Raw genomic sequence first — 14,861 nt, 5'->3', positions numbered from 1 at the left:
GCTCAGCACAGAACAGGATTTGGCCCATAGTTATTAAAGTGCCTTGTGAGCCTATTGGATTAAAGCCACTATGGCTGTGTCTACACTTGGAGCTGAGGATGGGATTTCCAGCTCACACTGACATACATGCACTAGCTCTCATCACTCCAGTGTGCTAAAAATAGTACCGTAGCCACAGTAGCATGGGCAGTGACAAGCAATGACATAGTCTAGCTGCCCCAAAAATGTACCACGGTATCTGGGTAGATTTGTACTCAGTGTTCCTATCTTGTGCTGCTGCTCACCGCTACCTGTGCTACTGTGGCTTCACTACTATTTTTAGCTCGATGAAAACTAGATCGCTATGCGAGCTGGGAACCACACCCCCCAGTTCCAAGTATGTACATAACTTATGTAAAAACAAAGTATTATTCTTAAAATTTTGCAATAACTTTGCTATTGAAATCTTAGGTTAATGAAACAAAGCATGCTTCAATTCATGTAATTCTAGACCAAGAAAACTATCTGGGGGCAGTGTAAATGAATGTTCTAACAAGCAATTTTTCCCAGAGTAAGGCATTGTTGTGCCCTCTAGTTTTTGAAATCATGCCTCTAAAACCAACTCCTATTTTACCACCTGGTGAAATCTAGTTAAATCTGAAGTAACTAGTTAAATCTGGAGTGACTCTCCCATTGATGAATATAGTCTTCTAACACGCTGAAGCAATTAAGATCTGTGCCACTTTTCCTAATGCAGCTGGGAGGAGTTGAAAGGAGAACTTGGCAATTAAAGTAACACTGTCAATTTGCAGTCTAAAGTGTGCATGGCTTAAATGTAACAGATAGAGAGCCCTTAATGAAGCAAAAAGAAAATGAAGCATTGTGCTTCCCATTCACATATGTGGAAGAAGAAGAACAGACCCTGGATTAGGGTTTTATTATTAGTTTGTTTGTTTGGGCTGTTTAATTTGTTTCTTTATTAAAAGATAATGGCTACCTTCAAGTTATGATCTAACAAAACGGTAATAAAGACCATCAAAAAGCTAGCTAGCTGCAAGACACATTATATTTATGGCTGGATGCAGCTGTGCTCAGGAAAACTGCTCCTGACCTCACTACAGCTGCAAAGAGAACATTTTTATTTGGTCTAGGATGAGATGAAGGGGGTTTCGGAATATATGCAGCAGCTACCCAACTGTGGTTTGAGTAGCCAAATTAGCAATAAATGTTTAAAGGTTTGGAGGGTATTTAAATTATCTGAAGGAAATTGAAATAAAACAGTAGATTTTTAAGCACCAGGGATGTCAAAAAGCAAATGCATGTTCTGTTATGTATTAATACATAATGGTCTGCTGTTCTGAATGAATAATATTGCCTTGTGCGCTTAGTTCAGAGTGGGGATCTCCACTGCACCTGTGAACCCAGACTCCTCACATCTAGAGATAAACTGAAAGTTACTAGACATGATTCCGTATATCTGAACACAAATAACCAAGCACTTTCATTGTATAACTGAAATCTAAATTAAGACCTGGACTCTTAGCTGCACCAGAGCTCTGTTCTAAAGCTGAAGCTGCTGCGGCTGTTCTAAATTATACTGCCCCCTGGGGGCATTACCTCAGCTTGTAAAAGATCTCTATGTGCCATTAGACCAGCCAAGAAATTGCCAGCTGACAAACCCCCTTAAACCAACTTTATGTCATCTGGGATTTCCCTACACCAGGAGAAACCTCAACTGACCTCCTAGGGCAGTTTTTCAACCCCTCTGCTCCACCAGGATTGCACAAAGAGGCCAGAGCGGCAGGGACCACTAACTGACCCTCAGTATTCCAGTGAGAAGAAAAGCTTTATTTGCACCACATTTTATTTACTCGCTATCTAGGTTATCTAGATTTAAGTAGCATAAGATATGGGCAGGAAATAGTAAACATGTAGTACAGGGTAGTAGTTTGCCACTTTTCTTTAAGTGATTGAGATGCAAATCCGGGATTTGTCAAACAAATTGGGAGGAAAAGGACGGAGTTAGGTATGGTCCTGACTGTTAGGCTATTGTGTTATATTTAGCCAAAAGGGACTTGGCATGTCAGCTTCTGGTTACTGTCCAAAAGACTCTGCATGTGGTTATTATTGTTATATTATGTATTTATTATTTGTATTATGGCATCACCAAGAGCCCCCGCCCCATCAGAATCAGAATCCCATTGTCCTAGATATTTTACAGACACACAACAACTCCCTATCCCAAAGAGTTTGCAATCTACATAGACAAGAGAGACATGCAGAAATAGACAAAAAATAATACCCAAGCAAGAGTTTGGTAAAATTTAACATGGATATTTATCAGTAAATTCTATGGATTCTAAACTTTTGTCTGTTCCTACCCATCCTCTTAGTTACCCCAGCTTTCAAATTGATGCAACTCCAGTGACTTCACAGGCATTATTTCTCAAATACAAAGGAGATCAGAATCAGGCCCAGGAGGGCAACTTTAGTACACCTATTTTACAAGTATCCTGATGAGAATTTTCTTATCTGTGTGGGACATAATCAGATCATTATTTTTCAGGCATGAGAGCAAATCGCTTACTATTAACTCTAGAAATTAATTATGGATTTTTGCATTGAGTGTCAAATTCTAATTTATGTCACGCTAGTTAAATCTGAAGTAACTCCAATAAAGTTAATGAACTAACACAGGTTTCATGAAGAGAAGGATTTGGCCCAGGGTCTTCAACATTCAACAGAGACATGCCAGACACCAGGTACAGAAGATTATTAGTATAATGTATATTGCAGTAGCACCTAGAAGCTCCAATTGTGGGCCAGGACCCCCAGCATGCACAGAACACAAAACTACACTAACCACTACCGTTTGGGAACTCCAAACACAGGATTAGGTCCTTTCTACTGCTGGTGAAAATATCTTTTCACCAACTCCAGAATAACAGGCATACATTATACCTGCTTCCATTAATTCTTAATTTTTCATCTTTATCAGTATGAGTCAGATTTGGTTTTAAAACATCATTATCTCACTAATGCCACCTATGCAAGTTACCTGCCATCTTATTTGAAAAGAACTTTAAAAGCATTAAGCTCACATAAGTCATTTCAGAAATGTTAATATTACATTTCCAACAGAGATGAGCAAAGAGCTTGAATTTAATAATCTTCCCAATTAAATAAAAAAGAAAAACCACAGGCAACGTATCATACCTGAAAATGCTGTATCATGGAAATGTATGTTGCCATTTAACAAGAGCTTATCCCTAGGAAAGGAATGAGTTGTACCTAAACTATGGCAAATCAGCTTTGATTAATAATATTCCTTGCTAGGCTCATGCTGCTCTAATCGAGACCCCATGGTCAATCCAAGTATAAGAGACTATGACATCCAAACTGATGGAAACAGGAAGAATGAAAATTGCCCTCAGAGCAGGGTCACTACATTTGCATGAAACCATTACTGACTCTTCAATACAGACTTCACATTGAAGAGCCTTATAATTTAATACAAATGTTCAACCAATGACACCACTTTACAAGTTACAAGGCAACATTTTTAACCTCTGTCCTTTTGCATTACAGTAACAATGCCTGGAAAAGCAGCAGCAGAGTACACAAAATCTCTTGTAATGCCTCCATAGCTTTAAGAGAGAGAAAACAAGAAGCTTTGAAATCTGCATAAACTAATATAATATTTGATTTTCTTCACAGGATAAGGATAAAATTTTTAAAAAATCTGTTAAAAGGGAGAACAGAAGCAGCTACTTTTGAGAAGCGACCATTTTGAGCAACCTACTTTCCAATCTCTACCTGATGCTACAGTACTTAGTGTTGTGCTGAAAGGAGAGAAAGTTTCCACTTGAAAACACAGGAATGCATCGCAATTAATAATCAAAGAGCTACAAGTCAGATAACTACAATCAAATCTAAATCCTCAGCATATGAACAAGGGGGAGCCAAATTTTCATATGTGGGAATCTAAATTGCACTCATGTATATATACAAAAAGATATGTATTTAATTTTTGGTAGGAGCAATTTAGAAACCCATGATTAAAAATCTGGCCCAACAAGTGAGCTGGAAACAATAAAACATTTATTCTTAGCCTTCTCCTCCCCTTCCCGGCTGTATTTTGGTTTAACTCACATAGTGAATTTCTATGTACAGGTCCATGATTAACCAAGATGTTTTGTTTCTCTCTTGACAAAACTACTTTTGTGACCAAAACGCTAAACACTTTTCTTTTGTTATTGTCTACAAACACTAACTACATTAAACCTCATAGTATTGCTGAAAAAGCAGCATCCAATCTTGTTGGCACTCATGTTGTTGACTTTCTTGCAAGATAAGGGGTCTCAGTAGTAGGTAGGATCAAGACCTGAGTATCCTGCCCAAGATCGTAAGCAGGACACAGTGTCAGCAGTAGAAGTAGAACCCAAGCTTACACTCTGGGCTCTGACCTCACCTCTCTCATAAATTAGTCTGTTCATCTTAAGAAATATATTGGAATCTCTGACAGCACACACTACCCAGGAAGTTTTGGCTGTCCTGGCCTGCATCATGAACTATATGAAATCACAAGCAGAGTCTGCAATGGCATCTGAGGTGTTCAGTCTTGAAATCCTGATGCTGCAGCAGTGCTCTTTCCTATATGTCAGGAATTTCAAAGAAAAAGGGTAGAGAAAAGAAGGGCAGGGATAGCAAGAAGGAGCTGGAACTTGTGCCACTGAATAAGTTAATATTGCACTGAGCGACCAGGACTGTTAGAATTTTGAACGTGGAATAACTACAGTTCTGTGCTGCAAAATCAAATGTAAATTATATCTTGTTTGTGTTAGTGTGTGTTTGCTTGGTGGAGTCATGTTGTTCAGCCTAGAATGATATGATAAGATTGGAAAAAGGCAAGTCTATGTATACAGATTAAGGAAATGCAGACACGGGAGGCACTCTGATGGTTTTTAAAAGGCTGGGTGAACATTTTTTTCAGAAACTAATCTAGTGAGCAAATTTACTCAACAGTCTAAAGCTGGATGGTGGGGGGAAACTGTGGTAGGGTAAAGCTGCCTGAATAACATTTGCTGAATAATTTAGCTAAATTTCACAATTTTAAAAAAAAAATTGCAATTAAATTTTCCCTATTCTTCACCCAGCAGATAGTCACATATTATTTACCCAACTCTATTTGCTATGTTTTTCATTATTCATCTAGGTTCTTTGGTGGATCTAACCAAAGGGCAAAAGAAAAACAGCAATTGCTATTGAAAAAGTTACCTGCAGAAGTAAAAATGAGGTTAAGCATCAAGGGGAGAGGAAGCCTAACCAGCTACAAATATTTGAAGGGAAGGATAAATAAATGTAGCAATGAGGTAAAATAGGGAAAGGGGAAAATCGGGCTAATAACTAAGAAAAACTTCTTAACCATGAGAGCAATGCAAATACGGAATGGTCTCCCAGGAAAGGTACTAGAAGCCCCATCTCTTGAGTCATTTGAGATGAACTCAACAAAGCACCGGAAACTACATTGTAGGCAACAATTCTGGCAAGGAGATGGACTACAGCACTACATGATATACAGTTGTTGCCACTGACAAGTAGGGGAAGAAGATACGTATATAGTGGTAGCTGATATTTTCACGTGCCCATCAGCCAAAAATAGGATTTTTTTCACATAAATTCATAAAAAGCTAAATATGGAATAGGATTCTGACTGCTACAGATTCCAACTCATTCTGCAACATGCTTCACTTGCAGTACAAGAGATTTCATTTGTTAAAGAACTGAAGGATGAGTCAAATAGCACTCCCTGATTTGAACGCTACAATCATACTCCCAGAAGCAGAGTTAAATTTCCTTTCAGAGACTGTTGCTACGCCTAACCCCATCACACAAGATGTGAAAGCCAGACCCTTCACAGTCCATACTTTTGACTAGTGATGTTGCCCAAATTTAATTATGTATCAACACAAAGGACAAAAGACATCATTAGGGAAACCTCAGGCAGTAGCAATGACTTATAATATTGTGTAGGGCTCATTTGTCCTGTGTTCTACAGTATCAACACAATGCAGCAATGGCACTTGATACTGAACATGAGCTCTTCTCAGCTGCACTCGCAGCAAAGAGCCACAAGAATATCAAACTTCCTAGAACAAAGGTTTGCTCATAAAATACTGGTGACCAGCATACCAGGGAAAAGCAGCCTAACACTGTAAAGCATTTCATTTCATAATGTACCCACAACTCATTTCCTTTACCTACTGAGAATGCTGTGAAAGGCATAGGAAACCACCATCAAGCAACCTCTCCCTCCACACCTCTACCAAATGGCAATATCTCAATGGCTATTACCAGAAACAACAGGCACAAAAGATCTTGTAAGTTTTACTTGTAACTTGAAATTTCTATTTCATCTACCACTGTGACATCAGAAAGAGTTTTATTTTACAGCTGGCATCTTGCACAACAGGTGACGCCCAAGACTACAGGAACCATTGTCTCACTACCTTTGGGCTCAGGTATGTATCTGGCTCAGCAACTGGAACTTAGCTAACAATCCTGTTGATGATGTACAAGCCAAATGAGAATCCAGCTCAGTCTCCCATAGCATCTGTGGCTCCCCTGGGCTAACCTAGTTTTGTAACTAATTTAAACAGATATACCCAGACAGACCAGCAGATCTGTTCATTACTGTTAAACAGTCACAGAAGAGAAAGTACTTTACGCACTTAAGCAGTTTAGAGGACAAATACACTTTTTCAGGAGCTGTGGTTTGCTGTAATTGGACAAAGGCATCTTGCTGGTTAACTAATTCAAGGTCTAATTCTGTATTTTTAAATATGATCTCAAGCCTGATCCTGCAAACCCATTTCAATGGGTTTATATGCACATTAGTAAAGATTACTAAACTGGGTGCTTAGGCCTGGGACCCTCATCTTTTATCTCAGTGTTATTACCGATAATCATGTTTAAATCAGCCAAGGTGAAATGACACCATCACTAAAACACTTACATGTTGAGTATAATAAGCAATTTTGGAAGCCAGGATCCAAGTGCAATTTATTGCCTGGATTGCAAAACTGCTTTGGGATTTCATTCTCTATGCATGAGAACCTCATTTATTAAGGAGCAGAATGTTAATTTAAAAAACCCAAAAGATTCTTTTGATTTATAAGCCTCACAGTATTAGCATTGTTTAATGAGGTTTCCAAAATGAAAAAATGAATTTTTTTCCACTTTCTGCTTATACGCGTGGAACAATTCCACAGTTGTCTTGCACCTTGGGTTTTTGATTTTTCAAATACCTTGCATCCAGTGTGGGCCCGGGTCTTCATTAATGGAGTTGTGGTGCACAGCTCAATGGCTTCTGGCTCATGGAAGATCACTGTAGGAAGAGGCTCTTTCCGAAGAGTTAGGACATTCAGCTTGGTCTTCAACATGGTCTGAAAATGCTAAATACAAAACAAAAAGCAATTCACTTAAATTCAGACAAAGGAGGACTGAAAGTTAATACGTCTATTCACTTGAGTGTCTTTAACTGTCCATTCAGTGCCTTGGAAGCCTCATGTGCAGAAGGAGGACGTTTTATAAATTAAAATATATATTACTATTAGAAATTAGTAAACATGTACAAACAAATAAGACACTCACAAAGAGCAGCCCAGGAGAGCTGGGCACCCACAGATCCCACTAAAATTGATCAAGACCCCAGTCATACATTGAATCTTTCCACAAACTGCCCTTCCTGGTAAAACCAGACCACACCCAGCAAGCCTCTACTTAAGATAAAATGGGAAAATCAAAACATTCGGACGAAAAAAGGAAAAGACAAAATGCCTCATCTCTGTGACCCTATAATTCAGCAATCAACATTTCAAAGGAATTTTTTTAGTATTTATTATTTCCCCCCTCCCTCAAGGCTCAATTCTGCTCCCACTGACTTCACCGGCAACACTCCCATTGAGTTGGATGCCTTGTCAGTCCCTCTCCATTTGTCTTTGATTGCTTGGCTTATTAATTTTGGACCCCCTTCGATTGCTGACTTTGAACATGATACATAGTGTACTCAGGTAAGTCATAGTATTGGTCCATAAGAGTAGGTGGCACTTACTGCCCCGCTCCCCTCCCCCCCCCCTTTTTTTTTTTACAGTACTCCCTATGCTTAGAATAAGAAATTATGAAAAATAAAGATTAAGCAGTAATATTAAATGGCAAGTTTTTAAAATAAACTCTTTATGTAAAACAGTAAAACATTTTAAAAGTTTTTAAATAAAGAAAGCCTGTTCTTGAGAGATTTCCAAACCAATTTTGCAGAGTAAACTTTCAACTGATCCTGAACTCAGAAATATATAGTGTTTGCTCATCAGTATTTATCTGGAAAGGACATACAGTTATGAACATTTTCAAGACATTACTAACAACATACAGAACCTATTTCTAATAGCGGCTTCATTGATTACGGCCTCTAAATTAGGCCCCATTCATTATAAACCTTTACTAACCTTACCATACTTGTGGTTATTTTTACTAAAACTAAACTTTAATCTCCAATTTAGCAGAGGAAATTTTATTAATAAAACTACACTTTGCATCTTCTATCACAGGATTTCAGCATGCTTTGCAAACCTCATTTAGCTTAGCCTTCCTGCACTCCCAGGAATAAGATAAGCATTATTGTCTCTGTTTTACAAAACAGGAAACCTAGTGACTTACCCAAGGTCACACAGAAAGGCTGTGTCAGAACTGGGACTAAAATCCATGTCTTCTGATTTTCAGTTCTGTGCTTTAAACACAAGACCCTATTAAATGGATTTTCCATTCAAAATGTATGATAAGTCCTTAGCAACAACCTCTGTATATAATTTACATAAACATGTCATTGGGGTGCTAACTGAAGGACTGTTAAAACAATACACTAGTCTGAAACACTTTAATCCTTAGTTCCTCAATGTTTTGTACTAAAGACGGTTATGATGATGAATATTGAATCAATAGCATCCTAAACGCTCTCAAAAGTTTACTAAAAAGGCAGCAATACAAACAGTCTGTGAAAATAATACTTGCTTTCCTACTCTACCCATGAAGTTATGGCCTGCCATCATACTACAGGGCATCTCTGAATGTTTCCATGCTGTTCCATGCAGCCATTTGGGTTTCCACTCTGGTAAGAGATGTACTCATATTTTCAACCTGGCTTTCTCTCATTTTATACATTATCCCATTCATTCTCCTAAGCACAGTAACATATTATCTTAGGCAAAGAGCACTCTTTTTATTAATGATTATGCGTTAAAGAATATATGTTGACATATTTATGGAGAAGAGCGCTCTTAGCTATTACTAAGCTCTCTGGGAACATTCTTTTACATACTCTTATTTCATTTCTTTCTATTTTGAATAAGGAGATTATTGAATTGGATTTCATAGGTTCATTCAGTAAGTTTTTAGTAAAGGCTTAGAAATACATAAGAACGGCTATACTGGGTCAGACCAAAGGTCCATCTAGCCCAGTAGCCTGTCTTCTGACAGTGGCCAATGCCAGGTGTCCCAGAGGGAATGAACAAAACAGGTAATCATCAATAAATACCTTATTGCCCTTGCTTAGCACAAAATACTATCAAAGTTTGAGATGCTCAATTTGAAAAGAGGAATGTACGATCAGTTATGGAACATTACGTGCTACTCCAGTTAAGGAATTGCTAATCTACTAACCTGTACCACTGTAACCCTTAAATTACAAATATAGGATACAGATTTGCTAACTTGCTGCTGAGAAAAGAGATTTATTTCTTCAGAAGAAAACATAAAAAATACTACAAAGAGTAATACAAGCTTGAAACACGGGCAGATCACAGAGCTGTGAGAGAGAATTTCTCACCACAGTCCTTCACTTGCCAACATTCTCTCACAGGTTTTATTAATTTCCCTTCTATGACACAACCTCGAGAACAACATGGCCGTTCTATCAAGCACACAAGAACTCCGGCCCAGAGGAGCTCTGCTCTTTCACGCGTGTGGATGGCTGGCTGGGGGAGACGGGTGTAAATTCAAACTTTTGTTTTTAAAACTTTCACCAACTATTATTTTACTGGTAGACTGATTCAGGATCCAAACAGCGTTCATGGCTGGAAGCATTTCAAACTAAAAACGAAATCCTAACCCAGTGCCTAGCCACTCCATTGCTATGGGCCAAAACTGCTGTTTCCACAGATAAGCACTTTAGGGAGAAAACATAAGACAGACTGGGGGAGGAGGGGAGAAACTCTTAAATGAGATAAAAAGAGAATCATTCCCGTAGCCCTGTTTTATTTAATTAACTGCATTTCAAGCACCCCACATCCTTTCATGTATTTATACCTGGCTCCTGTATCTTTTACCTCATACATCTGATGAAATGGGTTCTTGCCCACGAAAGCTTCTGATCGAATAAATCTGTTAGTCTCTAAGGTGCCACAAGGATCCTCTTTTTTTTTTTCTGATACAGATTAACACGGCTACCACTGAAACCTGCATTTCACTGGTACATTTTGATGCAGTAATACTGCTCTTAACAGGAACATTTCCAACCCTCCCTGTGGATAGACTCCTCTAGAGTTCAGTGAATCAGACCCCAGATATGGCTCACCTTGCCTCTCATCTCCATTGGGATTATTTGCAAGAACAAAAAAACTGCACACTTTGACCAAAGTGAGAAAAAGCTATGATAATCCAAACTATATTTCTCTCATATTTTACCAACCATCTACAAAGGCTTAAAAAGGGGGGAAGAATATTGTCTGCCATCTTGTCACTATTCACTATTACATGTGAAGTCAGTTGGAGTAGCCTTAGTTCTCAATCTAGTCGGCAGTGGCAAATGCCAAAAAAAAACCCCAACAACTGCAGCTGGCAGTAAAGTGCAAACTAGTTGCTAGTCTCCTCAGTAAGGGCATGCCTAGAATGAGTATATACACACAACTACTCCTCAGACCTAAATGATGTCCTACTTTAGACTGAGATACACTGATGGTATGGAGAGGAAAAGTTGCACTGCCATTTTAAGGGCCATATTGTGGTTGGCATTAAAAAGTAAAGATTTGCCAGCAGATGCCACACAGTGAGGTCCCAAATTAAGAAAAGTACTTAAACACCTGTTTAACTTTCAGTACATCAGTAGAGCCATTGAAGTGTATTTGGGTAGTCAATGGGTCTACTCAGGTGTTTAAACCTGAGTATGCTGAATCAGTGCCTTATGGCCAGATCCACAAAAGGACATATGCACCTAAAGTGGCAGTTATGCACTAACTCCAAAATTTAGGTACCACTAAGACCCTCAAAACTTGTGCTCAGCTGCCACCTAAACATAGAGGTGCCTAAGTTTCTGCTAGTGAGCAAGTGTACATCCACCTCAGTCTAAGCACCTAGGCGCTTACACCCAGCAAGATCCTCACACAAGGCATTCTCCTAGCTGACTTGCCTTCATGGCCTGATCTGATAGGTGTTCTTAGAGCACATCTAAACTCAAGCAAAACAGTCAGGGAGGAGGAAGAGGTGGTAGGAACAACCTTCCTTTAACCTGGTGATTAGATCACTCATCTGGGATGTGAGAGACCCAGGTTCAATTCCCCCCACCCTTGGCTGATGTGGAGCAGGCATTCGACCTTGGGTTTCCCACCCCCAGATGAGCGCCACGGGCAATGGGATATTATGGTTGGGTCTCTCCTGTTGAAGCTGTTCCACTATCTATAAATAATTAAATATACACTGAGTCAAAGAGAGTGAAAGAATGCCTCTACAGTCCAGTGGCTAGGGCACTTACCTGAGAGATGAGAAACCCAAATTCAAATCCCTGATCCAAATCAGGCAAAGGGGGGTGGAAATTGTACCCTGGTCTCCCACATCCCAGGTGAATACCCTGACCACTGAGCTAAACATCATGAGGGAGGCTGCATCCTTCTCCCACCCACTCCAGCAATTCTTCCAAAACCAGCTTAAGCACTTAACTACACCTGAGAACCCCAAGGAGAGATAGGCACCTCCATCTGGCCCAGACTTAGGGACCTAACTTCTGGAGAGGGGCAGCGCTTGGGTCAACTCCCTTCACAGTTGGTGGCTCAGTGTTCTGGTTTTTATGGAGCTTATTCTTAGGTACCTAATGCTTCCCATTCATTGTGTCAGGAACCAAGGCACCTAACCTGGGACTGTGAAATTCCATTGAGTGGCAATGCACCTTGAAGTTAGAAATTGCAACACTGAAGGCCCTTTGTGTATGTGAGCCTTAGTTCCAGTTCCAAACTGCTATCTTTAGTGGAAACTGTTGGCAAATGCTGACTTTTAATGGCGACCAGTGCATCTCTCTTTTTTTAAAGAAAACAGCTGAGCGATTAGCTTTCCAGTGCTGTCAATCCACAACTTTTAAAGAACATTAAACTCACTCTTAAGAAGCATGATTTATACCAACTGAATACATAACAGTTCAGGGCACACTATTATCGTTTACATTTTATGTGCCAGAACTACTCAATTTCATGTGGTAGTTCTTATATTGAAAATCCTCAAGAAAGCAGAATCGTATCTAAATTTATATTCCATCCATGTAGACAGTGTTGTTGATTTAGTCTGTATGTTTACAAGAAACACGAAGAGCCAATAAGCAATATAAAACCAAGAGCTTCTCAGCAAGTTTCAAATTCCTTGAGCAGGTGAACTAGCCTAATTGATTTCCAAAGAATGACACAAACAGGATTAGTGTGGTAATTATAATTGTATTTTCATGTTTGCAGGATCTGAAACCTATTCAACTGAAAAATCTACACAAACTTTACTGGGCTAATAATCGTCCTAGGAAGCTACCTTAACACAAAACCATGGTGTGGGTCCTTCAAGCCCTTCTTGAAACCACTGAGGTTCTAACCTGCAGCTTCAGGACCAGACTTCAAAGAAAAACTGCTGAACTTCAGTTCATTTGAAAATTTGACACCATCAGCTCAGGATTAAACAAAGACTGTGAATGGCTAGCCAACTACAAAAGCAGTTTTTCCTCCCTTGGTGTTCACACCTCAACTGCTAGAAGAGGACCTCATCCTGCCTGATTGAACTAACCTCGTTATCTCTAGACTGATTCTTGCCTGCATATTTATACCTGCTTCTGGAAATTTCCACCACATGTGTCTGACGAAGTGGGTATTCACCCACGAAAGCTTATGCTCCAATACGTCTGTTAGCCTATAAGTGTCACAGGACTCTTCGTCACTTTTTACAGATTCAAACTAACATGGCTACCCCTCTGATACCTTCTTCCATTCAGTTCACCTCCCTTCTAGCCCAAGAAAGTTGAATCTCCCTCTTTGTAGCCAAGCAGCCCCACTCCTTAGTTGACCAGAAAGATCACTGTAGTGTAGTGCAGTACGTACATTTTCCCTCAGGGGTCTTGCCTTCAAAGTGTTTCTTGCCCCAGTGACAGCAAATTTTAGTCTTGCACAGTAATCTTTAGTCTTACACTGAATAATAGTGAAATGTGCTACCAGCAGACCACAAAGATCAGCTATATAGATTAATCATTCATAGGGCAACAACTGTCTAATCTTAAGTGTTTTCATTACATATTTCATACAGTGATCCTCCAAATATTCAAATACAGTACTTTCTTTATTTTAATTTTTTCCACAGCTATCAATTTGGAAATTATATGTACTAAACACTCTAAGTCATAAGATATAATTAAAACTAAACATTAACATTTTATATTTTTTAGTTCTAATTTGTCAATGAAAATAAAAATCATTCCCATGTGAGTATTAAGAATAGCTACTTAAGCACAAAAGATGAAAAGCAGTGCACAAGTACTAAATACAGTATTATCATTAGATAGGCATGTTTCTATGTCAATGAAAATAAAAATAATTTCCATGGCCAAAGGACTAAAAGAAAACATCATGACCACATACAATTAAAGAAGATTGTTTGGAGAGAAAATATAGAGAGCATGTCTTTCTAATGATAATATTTAGTACTATGCACTGCTTTTCATCTTTAATGCTTAAATAGCAATTCTCAATATTCACATTAATTACCAACACCACTGTTACCCACACCAATTTTACAGCAGTGTAATTCCACTGATTCCAATGGAATCACTCCTGATTTACACTAGTGTGACATCAGAATCAATGACCATCAGTGAGCAAAACTTTGTTTTTACACATTGTTCAAAATGCAGACACCTTCAGAAGCTCAGTGCCCCCCAGACATGCTTACATCAGTTTTATACAAATATAACTCCACTGACTTCAGTGGAGCTAATCACAATTTACACCAGTCTAAACGAGATTATAATCAGACGCAAAGTGTTTCAGAGTAAACCTCCTGCATTTTACGTCCTCACCTAGGCTTTTTGTTTTATTTATTCGCCGGAGACGGCAAAAGTAGGCTTCCAGATCACCGCAGAACTGTATCGTGTTCACGGGGGTGGTGAGGCAAAAAGAAAGTCCCCAAGATAGGACAGACTCTTCTGCTGGGTTGAGAGTGTAGCTGGATAAATTGACAATATTGTTGAGTGAGTTAGGGGTACCACTGTTGTGACCCCATGTGGCAGGTAGGAAGCTTACTTTCGCCATCTCTGATTCAAAGGATACTTTCAAGATAACGCTGAACAGTGCGCTGATACACAGATACCCTCCCACCAACATCACAAGAAGAAGAACTCCACATGGACTCCTTCTGAGGGTCAAAATGACAGTCTTGACCTATACATAGAATGCTTCCGCCAACGTGCACAGGCAGAAATTGTGGAAAAACAACATTGCTTGCCTCATAACCTAAGTCGTGCAGAACACAATGCCATCCACAGCCTCAGAAACAACACTGACATTATAATCAAAGAGGCTGATAAAGGAGGTGCT

General features: G+C 39.1%; 1 protein-coding gene across 7 annotated transcripts in view; it reads right to left on the bottom strand.

Moving 5' to 3' along the window:
* The window catches only part of PID1 (phosphotyrosine interaction domain containing 1), a 179,357-nt gene that overhangs the window by 88,971 nt on the left and 75,525 nt on the right, over positions 1-14,861 (bottom strand). For 5 of the 7 annotated variants that reach the window (XM_039489099.1, XM_039489100.1, XM_039489101.1 and 2 more), the window contains one exon: positions 7,287-7,433. In XM_039489099.1, the coding sequence (XP_039345033.1) occupies positions 7,287-7,421 (135 nt within the window). In that variant the 5' untranslated portion in view covers positions 7,422-7,433. Of the gene's footprint in view, positions 1-7,286; positions 7,434-14,861 lie in introns of those variants that run through there. The other 2 variants (XM_039489103.1, XM_039489106.1) reach the window with 1 other exon arrangement.

This window comes from Mauremys reevesii, linkage group 9, assembly GCF_016161935.1.
Source record: "Mauremys reevesii isolate NIE-2019 linkage group 9, ASM1616193v1, whole genome shotgun sequence".
NCBI lineage: Eukaryota > Metazoa > Chordata > Testudines > Geoemydidae > Mauremys > Mauremys reevesii.
The sequence above is the reverse complement of the archived record's forward strand: the minus strand, read 5'-3'. Positions and strand labels throughout refer to the sequence as shown.